At 34.8% G+C, this 17,772-nt stretch overlaps 1 protein-coding gene across 1 annotated transcript in view; it reads left to right on the top strand.

Annotated features, from left to right (window-relative positions):
* ROBO2 (roundabout guidance receptor 2) overlaps positions 1-17,772 on the top strand; it is a 537,609-nt gene that overhangs the window by 507,891 nt on the left and 11,946 nt on the right. The window contains exons 26-28 of the mRNA XM_065875890.1: positions 2,145-2,417; positions 4,223-4,423; positions 7,666-7,724. Coding sequence (XP_065731962.1) covers positions 2,145-2,417; positions 4,223-4,423; positions 7,666-7,724 — 533 coding nt within the window. The remainder of the gene's footprint in view (positions 1-2,144; positions 2,418-4,222; positions 4,424-7,665; positions 7,725-17,772) is intronic.

Below are 17,772 nucleotides of genomic sequence, written 5' to 3'. Positions count from 1 at the left end.
AAAGAGTATAATAATGGCACATATATCATTGAACTGTTGTATGCCTGACAATAGCAAATCCTCAGTAGGCCAGCCAGAGACTCTTTAGTGAATTGATTTAGTTGAAATGAATCAACAGAGAAATGAATAATAAATTTAATTTAAGTAAACATATTTGATTACATACTTTTATTTTTTCCACAGCCATTCTTAATCTCATCTTTTTTCCAATTTGTTTATTTCAATGTGCTTTCAATGTTCTTTCTTCTTAGACTATACAAACTCCAAGGATATTACTTAATTACGTAGCCATATAATTTCAGGTTAAATTAAATAGTAACCAGAATTTTAGCTAGCATAAGCAGATGCCATTTTGGCCATTTGAAAAATTAAGCTGCTCTGATGGAGAATAAAAATCAGTGACAAGATATGTTATTTTAGAAGCAAATATAATAATTTCCCCCCAACTGGCAGTCTTAAGTCCAATTACCCAAATGAAATAATTAATTTACATTTATAATAATATGAACTGAAGGGAGTCAGTGTTGAATATAAAGAAAATACCAAACTCATTGGTGGATTATTCAACAAACAATTTTCTCAGTATTGGATTAGCTCTTCATTTTGGAAGAAATGTTCCAATTGCAACTTTATTCTCCCAGATAGAAAACCTGTTCCCTTCAATAATTAGTGATTCATAATCTAACGAGAGGACATACATAAGAACTGGGAATGTTGCTCCAATGTGGGAACTCCCGAAGCAGATACGGAGGAGATTTTCATTGTTGGTTCAATGGAGGGCAGTATTATTTTGTTCATAAAAGAGAGTATGAAGCTTCTTAATAAAGTCTTTAAAAGGAGCAACTTAGCCTTCCTTAAAGAAATTATGTTTTGTACACAAGAAATTTATACTTTCCCCTTTTAAATTTCATGAACAATATTATTAAAAACAAGTGCATCATTACTAAAATGGCCTGGGAAATAATTACCTATGTTATATACAGGAGCCTCTATTAATGATATAAGTATGTATATTGTCCACGATATTTGATCTTTGTGAACAAATAACATAATTACTGATACTTTAAGGATGAACAAAGCAGTTTGCAACAGCATTCCAGAAAAATGAGAAGAAAATAATCCAAAAGAATGTTAGAATGTTTAGAAGATTTCCAAATCTTCCATAAAGTAATTTCAGGACAAGTATAATAGTATAAATTAGACAAAAGAACTATAATACTTAAAGAAATATGAAAGAAGGGACTATGATTTCACAACTAAAGACATTCAAAATATAAAAGTGTCATGGAGTGAAAAGCTAGTAAAAGAAAAATGAAAAATTAGCTGAGTATTTGAACTTTTAATTTTTTCATATCTGATATTTAATGTAAAGAGCTTTTATGAAAAATTATCTATTCCATTGCATCTCAAATTTTCATGATGCATTGTCTACTCTAGCACCATGAAGCATATTCTATCTAAATTCTGAACATTGGTTATTACTTATTAAAATTAATACATTGGAAGATTATAATATATTAGTTGTAACTCATTAGCTAACTCATGAAACGAACAGCCAGAATTGGTTGTCAGGCAGAATGTTAATTGCATTTAATAAATGTTAGCTTAACCCTTTGACTGTTGCTAAATGTGCCACGCACACGGATAAGAGCAGTCATATGCTGTATATGATACGGCATACAGCTCTTAATTTCCCAAGGGCAACATTTCCTATGGAGATTGGCAGGGCAGCTTTTATTATTCCCAGGGCCTTTTATTAACACAGCTGCTAGGATTTCTATTCATTTTGTGTCTTGGTATTTCTACTTTGGGGAGGTGGCAGTGGACAATGGATTAAAGATGGAGAAACCATAAACTGCTCTTTACACCTTGAACATCAGCCTCAATGTACAATTGAAAACACTCTCTATGTACAATAGTTGGATAAAGCCAGTTGATTTTATTTCAAAGACACTGTGATCAAAAGATAGCAAAGAGATCAATAATGTGCATTCTAGATATAAATAACTGACCTTTTCCTCCCCCAAATTCATTTCGCATAGGTGATACCTGTAGGAGGGCAAGGGTTTTTTCTTCATCTTGAATTAAAACCTGTACTTTTCATTACATTTTAGTCCATTCTAAACATTATTCAAAATTTTTAGATCTTCCACCACCACCAGATCCCCCTCCCGGTCAGGGTTTAAGGCAGCAAATAGGCCTGAGCCAGCATGCTGGTAACGTGGAAAACTCAACAGAGAGAAAAGGAAGCTCTCTGGAGAGACAGCAAGCATCCAACTTAGAAGACACAAAGAGCTCTTTGGATTGTCCAGCTAAAACATCCCTAGAGTGGCAGCGACAAACCCAGGAATGGATAAACTCCACAGAACGCCAAGAAGACATACGGAAAGCCCTCCACAAACAAGGTGTTGGACCAGGTGTGTTCTGCACAGTCCCAAGAAAGTGTGGACTTTTACATTTTTTTTTTTTCTACCAGGTATCTTGGAAATGCCAGTTGTTTAAGGGCATCTGAAATGCGTTTGCTTTGAATCACTAATTGAAGTTGGAATTCCGCAGCAGAGATGTAAGGTGTAAAGAGCACATCCCTTAAGCCTGAGTCAGTTCAGTGAGGGTTGTTCCTCAAGTTTACCTCTGCATAGGGTCTTTGAGCTCAAGAGACCTCCAGGCTTCATCTGCAGAGCTCAAGAGACCATTTGATTTTTTTTGTTTCCTTTGCCTTTTAATGTTTGTATTGAGTACTTTTAGACCACTAAATTTCATCTTTAGTGTCAGTTGAATCTCTGTCTTCAACTGTTTGTTCATTTTGACTGAAGTAGCTAGTCATTTTGAGAGAACTTGCTTCAGTCAAATAGGTAAATTAATGGAAATAACAAAGTTGCAAATAAATAGGCAATTACAGAATTCTCATATTAGAAAAGGTTAAACTGGAGCCTGCACTTGCTCCAACGGATTAAATTTAGTTGATAACACTTCAATGTGAAATGTTTTTGTTTTATAACTCAAACTTCCTGGAAATGTCACAAAATAAGTTTCATGGTTTGTGGTTGGATTTTTTTTGGCAGGGGGATGTTGACCCACTTATAGAAATGGATTTTCTAGAACATCTCTTCTTATGTCAGGATTCATTGAGTATTAAAACATACACACACACACACACACACACACACACACACACACAAACACACATGCACACACACAATTGAAAGGGTTTCCTTACACATTCTTTTATTCATTCGGACTTTTCTGGATATGTCCTCTACTCATGCATTTTCAATAATTATATTTTGTCACAACTTGGTGCTTAAGGTTTAAGAAGATACAGTTATAAAAAAGCCAAAAGATGATAATATTAGTATCTAGATTTAGTGGAACATTTAGGATGCTTACAGTTGTGAGAGAAAAATCATGTGACCCTTGTCATTAAAGACTATCTAAAAAGAGAAATACTAAATTCAGTCAGTATTTTTTGCAGTCATCTAATCGCAGTAATAATAATCCATACCTAGAAAGAAAGAAAAAACAGAGAGGTGGAGAGAAAGGGGGAGGGGGGAAAGAAAGAAGAAAGAAAGCAAAGAAAGAGAGAAAGAAAAAGGTTATTTCAGTGTTAAGTATTTAGTAATGCACATCATGAATTATTTTTAGAGAGATGGTACATAAAAAGAATATGGACATTATTAAAATGAATGAGTTTCTCTTTTTCTTTTAAGGAAATACACAGCTTTTCAAATAATGTATTTCTATCCAAAGAAGCAATAGAAATTTTAAAAGCTGAGTTTATTACACTGATATATACTTCTTTATCTAAGTTGAGAAAATGTTGCCATAATTTAAACTAAAACACAAACCATGTTCCTTCCTTCTTAATGAAAAAAGTAAATTGCAGCCTCTTTGAATCCAGAAATTATTCTCAGAAATGCTTTAGTTAAACAATATGGTTGTTGTATGCAAATATCTTTTAAACTGAGTTTAAATTTTGCAAATAATATATAACATTAGATACTTATTCCAAGATCTCTTTTAATTTAATCCTGCCTCAGTTCCTATTGTAGGAAATGTTGCTTGCACATAGAAATTCCTTTACTATTTGGGCCTTATTAAACTCTTATTTTTAATTTTACTGAAGAATGGGATCATAAAATAGCCTAGCTTGAGCTTAGTATTTAAAGTTGTTTGTTTTGCCTCCCCATTGTTGTTCAACTCAACCTTTTGTTTCTTTTTTCAGAGGAGACCTTGGTGCCCTACAGCAAGCCCAGTTTCCCATCTCCAGGGGGTCACAGCTCATCAGGAACGGCTTCTTCTAAGGGATCCACTGGACCTAGGAAAGCCGAGGCATTGAGGGGAAGCCACCAGCGCAATGCCAGCGACCTTCTTGACATAGGATATATGGGCTCAAATAGTCAAGGACAGTTTACAGGTGAATTATGTAAGTGCTTTAGGATGTTTAAAAGGCTATGGTGATTCAGAAAGACGACTGGGTTAATAACGTAAGGCAGAAAAGTTTTCCTTGACCCTCTTAGGATCTCTGACTGGGTCTGAAAACCAAACTGATGAGATAGATTAAAAAAAAGCATACAAATTTTATTGAATTTTTACATGAACATGGAGCCTTCACAAGAGAATGAAGACTCAAAGTGACCAGAGCAGGAAGCTTTTCAGTCCTTTAGACAAGGAAACAATAAATGCGTTTAAATTTGGTAAGACAGAGAGGTTTGGGCTAGGGGTAGTAAATGGTGAAGAGGCAACTGAGAAGATAAGGATTAGTTTAACAAGGTTTGTTTGTACAGATTTCTCAGCCCCCAATTCCCCATCTCTGGTGACAAGACTATCTTCCTCTTGGTACTACAGGGTGGGTACCTGTCACATAGGAGTTTTTATGATCCTTCAGGGACAGATGAGGTGGGAGAGGTCACAGTGACCTCTCTGTTTCTGCTGTTTTTTTTTTCCAAACTCCCTCACCTTAAGGTATTCAATATGCCAAGGTACCATATTTTGGCGTAGCACGTCCTGAACCCCTACAATGACATTGCCACAATAAACAAATTTCAAAATTATAGAAAGCTTGCTTTACTATGAGAAAAACAATCATGATTTTGAGTAGGTTTGGTTATAATAAAGACCATTGCTATTTACATCAGTCAAATAAACATTTTTCTCTTTCGTTTGAATTATTCTGTGCAAAAATTGCATAATTTAGGCAATTAATTTTAATACTTAGAAATTAATTAAATATAGTTCTTGTAGTTTTCTTTGCCTTTTCTTTCTTATTTAATAAGGAAATGTTGGCTCTTTGGTAGTTTTAAAGAACCTCCTTGGGAATTCCTCATTCCTTAGTTGCTCTTCATTTATTTATTTTTTTTATATTTAGGCAGTCAACCTTGAAAGGTTGATCTTTGATTTTAGTTAATTTTAATACTTGAATTATAATAACATATAAATAAATTTCTCTTTTGATAAAGAGCTGTCATTGGTAGTTAATATAACTAAACTACTTTCCAAGTATAAAATACTAGAGAAAAGTAGGATGTCACAGTATGTCACACACAGTAAAAAACATTGAATTCTGTGTTAATTTCATCATGAAAGTGACCAATTTCACTATCCAATGTCAGAATTATACTTGCTGAATATTTTCAACTGCTTCCGTGAATTCAGTTTATCTGAAGGAATAGCCCTGAATTCCAATCTTGTCAACTTTTACTGGTTATATGAGAAGAGAAAGTAAACTACCTTCTTAATTTCTCTACTTCCTTATCTAAAATATGGTATTACTCTTATGCTCACATCACAGACTGGGGGATGCCATGAGATAATGAAAGTGAAAGTACTTTCAAAACTGTAAATTTCTTTATTAATGGAAGTTATCTTTACTGTTGTCTATTAATAATCTGATTAAGATACGCTTATAATTTTTCATTTGATTCAGGACTACTTGGATTTTTCTTTATTATATTGGAGTAATTATACACTCATAAGAAGTGCAGAAATGATCTACTCAGATTTTGTCTCCAAATTTTACAGTGTTTTTTTTCTTTCACTTTCCATAAGTATAATTTTTTAAATTCACAACCTCACAAAATCCAAGATGTTATCTTCATCTTTTATCTGTTTGCTTTGCTTTTTGTTACGCTGTCAAGATAAAGAATACTTTAAATGTAAACTTATTTCTGATTTTTTTTAATCTCTTTATAGAGTAACTGAGAGGAGACATGCAAAGCTGCTCTGAAGGACCATCAGGTCTGAACTCATGGAAGTGATGACACTAAACAGTGCAATGAACAATTTCTATTTATGTACTATTAAAAGAACTGTAAATGCAATGTAAAGACACACAGCCACACATATCCCACAGATACTTTACTTGTGTTCTTCTCTTAAGTACACCACCCACCTTAACTCTTTCTTGTCAGGAGTATATAAAAAAAGAAAGAAAACAAAGCTCGCCCTCCAGGAAGAAAAGGATTTTCCTCTGTATATAATTTCTTTCGTGCATTGCTATGCAAGCTCACTCTTTTTAGCTCTGTTCATATTATTGTCTGTTCTTATTGGTCTGTTGTACTATATGTGAATTAATAGGCTGTGGTGCCATATATTAACTTTTAATTGTGTAACTTTTATGTTTAAATTTTGCACTGCAATTTTATTTGGTGATAAGCACAAATCTCTACTCCTCGTGACATGAAGAAAAAGACTGAATGTGAAGGGAGTTTCTGTACTGTAAGCTAGGTTGGATAATGCTGGTTGTAACCAATCACGTTAGGGGGTTTTCAGTTGGGGTGTAGAAATAGGAAAGATGCAAAGGAACAGTGGTGTTGGCGAAGTCTTCTTGGAAGATCAGCGACTGAGTCAATAAAAGAAAAGCAGAAAGGTGGCTTTTACTATTGACAAAAGCAGGGGTCAAAAGAAGGAAGTTGAAGTCTTAAGACTGAATAGGCATTAAAAAATACAGGTAGCAATGATGTACTAAACTTGCTTAAAAAAAAAGAAATTAAAGTTATATTTAGAATCAGCTTTACCTATCATTGTAACTGACCCATCTGAGAACTACAAGAAGCAAGAGGAAATTAAGGTGTTTCACAACAGCTGTATTTATATTACAGTTTTTTTAAAAAAGCGTTTTCTGAATTACCATAACTAACCTCTCCAACTCATTAAGTCGGAATATAATATGAAGTTCCCCAAGGAAACAAACAAAATGAACTCTAGAGTATCTAGCAAATAGTTAAAGAAGCAATTTATTATTAGGACATACTCGAGCTGCTTCCAAATACGAAAACTCTATTGCAATATCTTGTTTCATCTTTTTAATACATGTACAGTACACACTAGAGGATAGAGCTGCATCACTTAAATTCATGATTTTTTTAAAAATAATGCAGTCTATATACAATTTTGTGTTTTATTTGATTAAGAAGTGAAGTTATGCCACCAAATATATAGCCAAATTGTAAGTGCTTAAAAAGCAGTGCTCAGAGTATGTTCAGTTCACAGTAAGTAGAGTTATTGGAATAAATATTTTATGGTACATTCTCAAAAATTGGCTACCAACTAAAATATGTTTGACCCATTTTGAATGAGTAAATCGAAAAGAAAAATTCTAAAGAAGAAAAATGCATGTTTATACACTTTTTAAATAAACCAAACCTCGTAAGTGGACATTAATAACAGTGTCCTGCCTCATTTGTTTACACGACTTTGAGAACAAGAAGTTCCTGAACATCAGTCAGGTATCGTCCAAATGAATATGACTTTGAAATATATGTTAGCTACTGTACATGTATAGTCAATCAGTCAAGTAGAAGAGAACTTTCCTGAATTTCCCAAACTTTCCTGAAATTCCCACTTGTGACATTTTTCCATGTGCCACCTACACAATTGTAAATTCTATCTCTAGTTATATTTTCTCATGTTTTTCCTATGATGTGTTCAGTAGTTGGTACTATGAAAAACATTCAATGTAATGATTAGAATCAGTTCTAAAATATGGGGCCAGTTTGAATGACAGTTCATACTCCGTGCATTATTGGCTCAGTCACCAATTGTGTGTCATATTGTTATAGCAAAGGAAGGACATAGTTAAATGTTTCCATCTTTTTTATTCCCCAAGACTGCATCAACACAGGCAAGAGTAGAGGAACATAATGTTCTTTATGGGACCAACATCTTCTTGGTCCCATGTAGTTCATTTCTTCATAGAAGAGAAAAAAAACTCTGAGACCCACTTACTCATCCCTTTATCAACTTTCCACCATCAGTGCCTGAATCTTAATGCAGTTTGATTTCTCTGGGACAGAGAGACTGGGGAGGATGAGAAGTTTCTGTGAAGAATGAATACATACTTATTCATAGCTCTAAGATGTGAGGAATTTAATTCTTTATTTATGCAGTTCCCTACTTCACCTCTTTCTATTTAAAAACAAAGTTTTGTTTTTCTTTCCTCTTTATGCTCCTCTATAACCCAGTTTAGCCTAAAACTTTAATTCATTATACATATTACACATAAACTTTTACCCCTGGTAATTGGCAGGTGTATGTGACTAATAAACTAAGACTTCAAAAACAGAGTATGTGTATGCAGGTGGCTTCTGGAGTAATGCAGGGCGGAGCGTCGTACCTTTTTGATTGTCTTCAGTGCATAAAAATTAACTGTTTTGGTTAGATTATATCAGGCCTTATGGTTACTTGGGATGTTCTTTTACAATAGTTCACATCCTCTGTTAAGTCTGGTTTTAAATTAATTGATTTCGGTCTAATATTGCACCCAAAATATCCTCCTCCGTAGATATAAAGCAAGAAAAAATATCGTAGCGATTCACACGAATTCGGGAACACTACTAAAAGTCAAAAGGCTTTGTCAACTTGCTCTATGTAAAAAACGTCCGATAAGGATAAGTCAGAGTATCATGAGAGCTACCATGAATTTTTTTCATTTTTGAAGCCAGTTAAATGAATGTGGAAATTCACAGAGCTCACTCTTGAGCAGGTCTAAACAGAAGCCTGCATAAGCTGTCAGAAGGAAGCCTGGGTGGGAAAGAATATAATCTTACCTTGCACTCAATGGCAGCGCTGCTATGCAGTCACGCCCAACACAAGCACAGCTCCATTCTTAACATGCAAGGTCTGCAACTGGGGCCATGGCCGAATCAGTGCCCCAACTCAGGTGTGCCTGAGTGTATGCAGGCAGAGGCCCCCTACCCCTTGTCCAGATCTTCCCCATGCTGAATTTAAAGTAAGGTGGGATAGTACGGGGGCATGAAAACAATTGATTTCTTCACAGGATTTGAATCCAGTTCGAAGGAGAATATAGGAAAATCCAGACCAACATTTAAGATATCCGGTAACCAAAGGGAAGTAAAAGCATTGCAAGTTGACTTTCTCTGTAACAAAACATTAAATGGTGTTCTACGTCACAGTCTAATGCTCTGGCTACTTAAATATACCTTCAATGGGATTTGAGTTGAAAGTTTGTATGAGTTTAATAGAACACCTCCAAATTTCTATTCAACAAAGTTATGTAATTGTCCATTGACAACATAATTATAATACCAATGAGCTCTTAACTGTGGTTTCTCCACTGGAAAGTGATTGTGTGTCAGTATTAAAGATCTGCAGGATTGTAACATTCACTGATTTGTCCATCTGCTTCTGTATACTGTATTTATAGAATTACAAGACAAGAATTGGTGTAAAGCAACATGTCTTTCCACATTATCTTAGAGGTGAAGTTACTTTTATTTTGCTTCTCTGCGATATGTACTTCAAATGAAACACCATAATTTTTACTAATGAAGTTAAATTTTTTCTTATCTCATAATTTTCAAAAGCATTTATTGTGACTTTAAAGTGTTGCAAGATAAGGGATTTTGTGGCCGTGGGTAGACTTTTTATACTTTGTTTTATAGATGTACTTTTTTTTTAACTGTAGTTTGTTTAAGTCGCCAAACAGTGTCCAAAATCTTAATGTGTTTCATTTGATGTTGTTAGATCGGAAAAGAAATTGGCATAAAATTGATTAATAGTATTGTCAAAGAATTGTGTATTGTGTACTCACTGGGAAAAAAATAAAATATATTCACATTTCAAATCTGTAAAAAAGCCATTTATGTAAAACAGACTTGCTTGTAGACAAATCAAAAACAGACCATTTTGTCACTTTCAGAACTCTACATTAATATTTTGTGGCCAAACGCATAATCTCATTTTCTCATTTGGTTATGGGTTGGTGGTGATTAATAGAAATTGATTAATAGAAATTATAGTAGTGACTAAAAGTCACTGATGAAATGTTAAAAGCGTTTGAAATTATAGATCCCACTCCATCAGCACTACTTTACAGATCTGATCATCCCAATCCCACAAAGGCCTTCAGATAGATAGAATACAAACTTCTTGGCTCATTCGTTTTCACTAAGTACAATTACAGGATCAGATGCTCTGTAAAAATAAAAAGAATTTTTGAGTTCTTTAAATTAATAATCGTAGTAACAGGAAAATGAAAAAAAGAAAACTTTAAATATTCTTAAAAATACATGGTAAGTGGACAATACATTTCAGAGTTTAATTTAGATTAATAATAAGAAAATAAAATAGTATTAAAATAATTACAAAGAATGCTGTCTTAATATTATACATGTGGTTAAAGAAAAATATATCAGTTACCAGTATGATAAATGGTAGAGGAATTACAAAACAATCATTGCTCTATTGAGTCTGAGTGTACCATGGAATCTCCTGCAAATGGCGGAAGTGCAAAGTTACCAGAAAAGTTTATTAAAGATACACTATGCTCTATTTTCTTTTCACTATTCTCTCTTAATTATTGTACATGAGCTAGAGAAAAGATATATCAATGTTACAAGAAAGCATTTAAACAACAAATAATATTTAAAGTCCTCAACTTGTGAAAATGTATTTTATCTCTTTCAAAGAAGCGATCAGGAGAGTTCATGCTAAATTTCACTTTATAACAGAGATGTGAAATAAAACTGCAGTAACAGAAGACTGTCACAAGAATTCAAAAGAAAAGGCAAGTGGAAAGAGTTGCTAAGGGTGGGACAGGGAGGGGGCTGGGATTTGTGGCATAGGTGGGGAGGTTATATGCCATCTCCAAAAGCTCTCAAGGACTCTTTCACCTCGATGAATTTAGCATTTTGTTTTGGTCTTCACCCTCAGAAGGAATTTTCTCGGGACCAGGGAAGGAATCTGGTACACAAGAGTTGCAAAGTTGTCAAGAATCCAAGTGACAGACGCAAGACACTTGTATGATTGTGCATTTAATTTAGTAAGAACTACAAAGGTGACTTCCTTTGCATCTTCTAGTCAACACATTTTCTCCTTCCAGCTGTCAAGCTACAAGAAATATATATATATATATATATTCAATTGTCTTTGTAATTAATAAAGGAAAGATGCTTTTGTTTTATAATTCAAATACAATGACCTTGGGCTCAGGTCAACCTCCAATTTGCAGGCCCTTGTAACTGCCCTTAGGTCACAGCACCATATCACCCTTTGTCTATAAAATGCCTTGGTGGATACAGCTTCTGGGTAGCAGACAACATTTTTTGGTCCATTTTTAGACAATGTTTTTCTAGAGAACATCTATGAATAATTTGTTTCTGACAAACTAGTTTTTTTTTATCGTTGTTTGCTTATGCATTCCTTTTGCAAGCAAGCATTGAGATATTATGCTAAGAATTAAAGATTCAGAGTAATTAAAACAGAAATGGATTTTGCCTTCATAAATGGATTAGTATCTTCTGTGAAGTCTGGCCCTGATCTCTAGAAAAGTATCTTTTTGATTAATGTTTTTGAACTAAGGGAAAAGAGACCTGAAGCAAGACTTTCCAAAAAATTCACAAGCAATAAAATCTGCACTAGTTTCATTAATTTCCCTTCACCACATCACATTATCCAATATTCTAGTTTTTCTCAAAACAGTCTATGGAATTTTAATAGGTATATTTAAAATAAAGAAGAAGATAAAGGGGTGAAAATTCTATGGTTGAATACGTAGAGATTTCTTTACTACTTGACTTATTTTCAAATCTGTTCAAATCTTACCTGACATAAAACCCTCAGTCCTGGAGCATCTTATAAGACTAGTACTATGTGAACCCACTTTGAGAAATACTCTTCTAGAAGCTGACATACCTCATTCTGTCCCTAGGCTCTACATTAGTGGCCCCCAAAGGCATGAATGCCATGCCTTGTTGTGGTTTTTTAAAGTCATTATTAAGTCATGAGAAAAACGCATGTGAATCCCAGGTATTCTGTGGAGATAACAGAGAAAAAATATGTAATGAGAAATTGCATGTATCCTCCCGTTTTTGATAGAGTTTCAAGTACTTAATTGATATCAGTGTTGAGCACTTGATCAACAAGGTAAGGTTGCAATATGTTCTTTAGCTTTTCCGTATTTCATTTGTGTATTGTTAAATCTCCAAATCATTAGGCTAAAACGAAAGCACGAAAATACACTCATTATCTTCCCTCTCCCCTAACTCCCAACTCTTTCAAAAGGATAGTTTATTCATTTTTTAAGAGCACTGTCTGATTATTACTAGGTTCTACTTCAAATGGAACATTGCTAAAAATAATAGTGGATCACACAAAATTTACAAGGACAGAACTTATAATGTGTCAATAAGACAATAGAGAACTAAGTTGCAGTGGGATGTGGAAAACATCTAATTAGTAATGATGAACTTCAGTGTACTCAGAAATGGATAAATATAAAAGAGAAATTGAGGATTACCGTTATATGAACTTTTGCTGGCATTAAGTGTAAAAGAAGATGATATGTTATAAGGGAAATTAAAGTGAAATGGGGGGAGTAGGGACTTAAATGTACTTGATTAATTTTGAATAATGGTAGATGAATGCAATCAATAGATTAAAATGCTTCAACATAGATGATTTGAGAGTAGTTGCTTACGGGCAATGGTTAGCTTAATAAAAAAGATTAAACAGGTAAATGGAAGCAGCCTGGAAAAAAAGACACAAGATGAAAGTGGCAGTCAGCTTTAGAAAAGGGATTAAAACATTTTCAATAAATGTGCAAGCATCTTTGTGCAAGTAATTATACTCCAAAGATTAAATCCCTGTCTTCATTAATGTTGATGATGCTAATTTTTCTTAGCATTTCCCTGGCATTTAAAGTATACTTCAACTATACCTAAAATGCATAAAATACACACTCATGAACATATGGCAATAAAGCATAATTTTAAAGAAATATGTGTTAAATATCCAATATCATCCAATTCCTATTAAAATCATTTAACTAGTTATTATCATAAAAGTTAAAATTTATAATGATGGTCAGAGCTGCTTTTATCATTGACTCTCAAGAGCAAAGATATTTTGTATCTGTTTAATAATATTAAAAATAAAATGAATTTTAACACTTAAAATGTATTTTGTAGCCAATAAATGCAGTAGGAGATACACACATATGTATACACACACACATATACATATATAAATGATGTTCAATTCAGTAGAATCTAAGATATGATGAATACACTCATGGAGTATGGGAAAGGGCACCTAACAAAGACTATAGGCATCAAGACAAGTATCCCAGACTGAATAATGCTTTAGATAATCTCTGTTTCTCCTGGACAAAGTATAGAAGCATTTATACTTATACGTATGTATATATACACTCATGTGCATATATGTTTTTATATATATGCATTTTTATTTGTGTGTAGTACACATACACTCATTTTTATATATACATTTATATTTATACATATGTGTACATACACTCATGTACACATAAACTTATATATATCATATATATCATAATATATACATATATGTGAAGGAATGGGTATTTTGTTGTTTGAATAACCAAATGTTTTAGAATGAATAAACAAATGTATACATAGTATTGTGCTTGGCACAATGTCGTGGGAGGCTGGCAATGATAATTAATACAATCTCATTATAAACTAGTCGAAAGCAATAGAAGGCATGAACGTTATATTAGAAGTAGAAAGTGAAGCAAACAGTATAAGACAGAATGTCGCAGAAATCCATTTCAGGAGTTAACAGGTAGGAGAGAACACTGAGGGCTGGTATGGTCAGTGAGACTTCGGTGATAAAACAGATTGAGTTTGGCCTTAAATGGGAAGAATTGATAGAACATAACCTGGTGGAGAGGAAGCAGACACAATGCAGTCTCCAGCCTATAGGAAACTGCAGTCTCACGAGAGGACCAGCGAATTGAACCGTTTCCAACCAACATCATATGATGGAATCCAAGATATGATAAATATGTGCAGTGTTATAGTGAGATATGGAAGGTGGGCACCTAACTCAGACTCTAGGGGTCAAGCCAGGCCTTCCAGACCAAATAATGCCCCAGAGAGTCTCTATTCCTCCTAAACAAAGGAGTTAAATGAGGGCTTCACTTTCCCTCTGCAGAAGCACATCCTTCTTTTTCCATTCTGGGGAGGTAAGGACATCTCACCCTCAAAGGGGATTTGTGCTTTTGGAAATGGGAAAATTCAGTTCTACCTTTAAATTCTATGTATCCAAATTTGCCACTCGTGTGATTAGTTTCCAAATAAAGAATGCTATATATGCCTAAATCTGCAAACTAAATAAGTATCATAAACATAACACAGTGCGAAGTATTCCTACTTAGAAAGTATGCAGTTTCGTGTAAACAACAACAGGAGATACCAGGCAGAAGCAGAACGAGACCAGTTACAAGGAACACCAAATGGGGCAGAGCAGCTTTCCACACGTGCAATTGAATGCAGCAGAGCCAAACCAGACCCCAGGGCTCAAATAGGAACTTCATTAGGGAAAATTAAGAACAATACACAATGCTGATAAACCTGATATAATAATCTGCCTGAGGACCAACCACAAAAGGAGCACAAACAAATCAAACTATATCCTGGCAAGAACAGATGAACTGAAACAAAGACAATGATGTGCCGTAAAACTTGGTAGGGAAAAGTGGGTCTTGGTCCTTCTGTCTTACCTCCCTCCCATTCTGCCTTCCCCCAGGATCCTAATGAGTTGTTGATTATCTTTTATTAAAGACCAACAACAGAAAAACTCAAAAACATGAAAAATAATTAGAGCATAAGACTAAGTATGGATAATTATGAAGTGGCAAAATATAATTAATCATCCTTTCCCTGCAAATCTCTTCTAAAGTGGCTCCATAATTTTAAAATGCACAAGAACTTTAATTTTGTAAAACCCACGCACACTCTCGAACACACGCATACAAATGGCAAACAAAGCTATTTGCTGACAAAATAAAGTTGCTATGAGATTTGGGGGCAATATTCAACATACTCTTGAATGTGAGTTGGCTAGATTAGCTTTCCAGGCATAAAGTATACCTGCTCAACACTTTATTTGATATCTTTCTCTAGTTATAGCTTGTCCTCAGGGATTTCAAGTTTTCCATGTTTAAATTTAGTGCTATTAGAAATGATTTTTTTTCCCTTGAAAATGTGGATATTTATTTTCCCAACCATTTGAGATTTGAGAGAGGGTTTCTTAAAAAAGATTGTGAATTATTTAAACACGTGCAACACTGAAACATCATGTCTTAGGCCCCATTTGTAACTTCCACTTTCTGACGCAACACTAAATTGAAAGGCTGCTAAATTGACTTGACTATACTGGCACCCACTGAATTATTTTACCACATTAAGTAAAATAGTATTGTGACTTTTCATGTAAAATCATTCATTCTATTTGACTAAATACCCTATCTAAGAGCTTAAAGTCTGAACATATTAAAAGGTAAGCTAATTAGTAGTGGAAACAGAATAGAGGGCAGCAAAAATGTGTTTAGAAACCACTAGGCACATGTCTGTTGAACAGTTAAGTTTGGGGCTTAAACCCGCTTAAGAGAAGCAAAACATAGCACATCATTTTACCTCTTTATGTCAAAGTAAATAACATGAAATTCCTCTAAAGAGACAACCATATTTATTCTACTAAAACCTCAGGCAAGCAAAAATTTACTAGGAGATTTTTTTGTATAAATTGTGGGTAAGCCAGTAGAACTATTTTCAACTGCAGCTTTGCAAAAGTCAGAGAACTGTTTTTCAAATAGATCATTTTTTAATATAAACCCTTTATAAAAGCTGAGGATTGAAGTCATAGTAAATATTACCTTATCCAGGCAATTTTATTGGTGGTGTTAAAGTGTAGGCAGTTGACCAATATTTTGTACCTGGAGAGGTCAATCCACTTAATCAACATATACTTAGGGAGCAAATAGAGTCAATATTTTCCTGTGAGAAGATCCTTGCACCATCTCAAGCATTTAGCAATGCTTGCGTTATGTGGAAGAAATTGAATGCTGCGTTATGTGGAAGAAATTGTCCTTGAGCATAAAACGATTCCTGCATGTGCTCTCGTAAGAGAAACTAAAGAAACTCAGCTATGCTGTGGAACGTCTGTTGAGCACACCAGAAGTCACCCAATACACTCATGAAACAAGCAACTCATCAATTAAACCAGTGAATCTTAGATTTTCCGTATAGATGTTGATGACTGTGATATACACACTGGTTTTGTTTAGTACTGTCGACAGAAAAAAATAATGCACAACCTAAAAGTTGAGAGTTGTGTTTTATTCTGCATTCTTGGGACTTCAAGCCTGCTAGGCAGCATCTCAAGTAACCCTAAGAAAACTGCTCCGAAGGGAAAGGGTGGGAAGAAGCCAGATATATAGGAGTTTCTGCAACAACACCAGGTAGTGAGAACAAAGGATTACTGATAATAAAAGAAAACCAGAACCTCAAGTTAAGGAATTTAGCATTTTTCTAAGTATGGGATGATGCAAGAGTCCGGGTTCACCGAAGTGATTCCTTTGACATGCACCTCAGCTATCTGGGGCCAGTATCTTACTGTACTTTTGAGACAGGCTAGGACCTGGAACATGGGACCTGGGACCCTTTGCTTGCACCTGGACAAACGTCTCCTTGAGCAACAAAATAAAAAGAAACTATGAGGGACTAAAAATAACTGTGTACATGAACAGTTGGGGCAAATTTTGGATAACAAGATACAAAAAGACCAAAAACCCAACTGCCACTTCTAAAGAGCTGTGAGCAAAAGCAGGGTGTTAGGAGCAAAAGCAGAGCACTGTGCATGTCCCCTGCACTCAACACTACCAGAGGGGCGGGCAAAACACCTAAGCCTCCCCTCTGGCCCGACCCCTGGACACAGCCCTACCCTCACTCCATATAAGGCATCAGCTCACACCCCCAGGGAGTGAGCAAGGGAAACTATTACTTGTTTTTGTTCCCCGCTGCTGCAGCAGGAGCCCCAGTAAAGCCCTGCCTGAATCTTGTCTGACCTTTTATCAATTTCTATTGATTAAGGAAGGCCAAGAACCCTGGTCGGTAACACTTTCTCAGCCTGAGTCTCCTCAGGGTGCACCGTTGGGGGTGGGATTGCGGGAATTGACTGATGGATGGTGGGTATTCTTTGTTTCCTTCCTGAGTTTCCTCAGGGCTCACCGTCGGGGCAGCTGCAATGTGATGGCTGATGACTGTGACATTCTTTGTTTACTGATATGACAGGCAATATTTGATTTCTCAGTACAATGACTGCTCAGTGGAAGTTACCAGAACAGATTAGGCAACAGGTTTTAATCTTATTAATATTGCAATTCTCATTTTCTTGTTTACAATAATAATGATATGCATTTATTTTTTCCTAATTGTTGATCCAAATTGTGAAGGTTCATATGAAAAACAAGGGGTAAATTAAAAAATATAT

The sequence above is a fragment of the Phocoena phocoena genome, chromosome 4, assembly GCF_963924675.1.
Source record: "Phocoena phocoena chromosome 4, mPhoPho1.1, whole genome shotgun sequence".
NCBI classification, from domain to species: Eukaryota; Metazoa; Chordata; class Mammalia; order Artiodactyla; family Phocoenidae; genus Phocoena; species Phocoena phocoena.
Note: the sequence above shows the minus strand (reverse complement) of the source record. Positions and strands in the feature narration are given on the sequence as shown.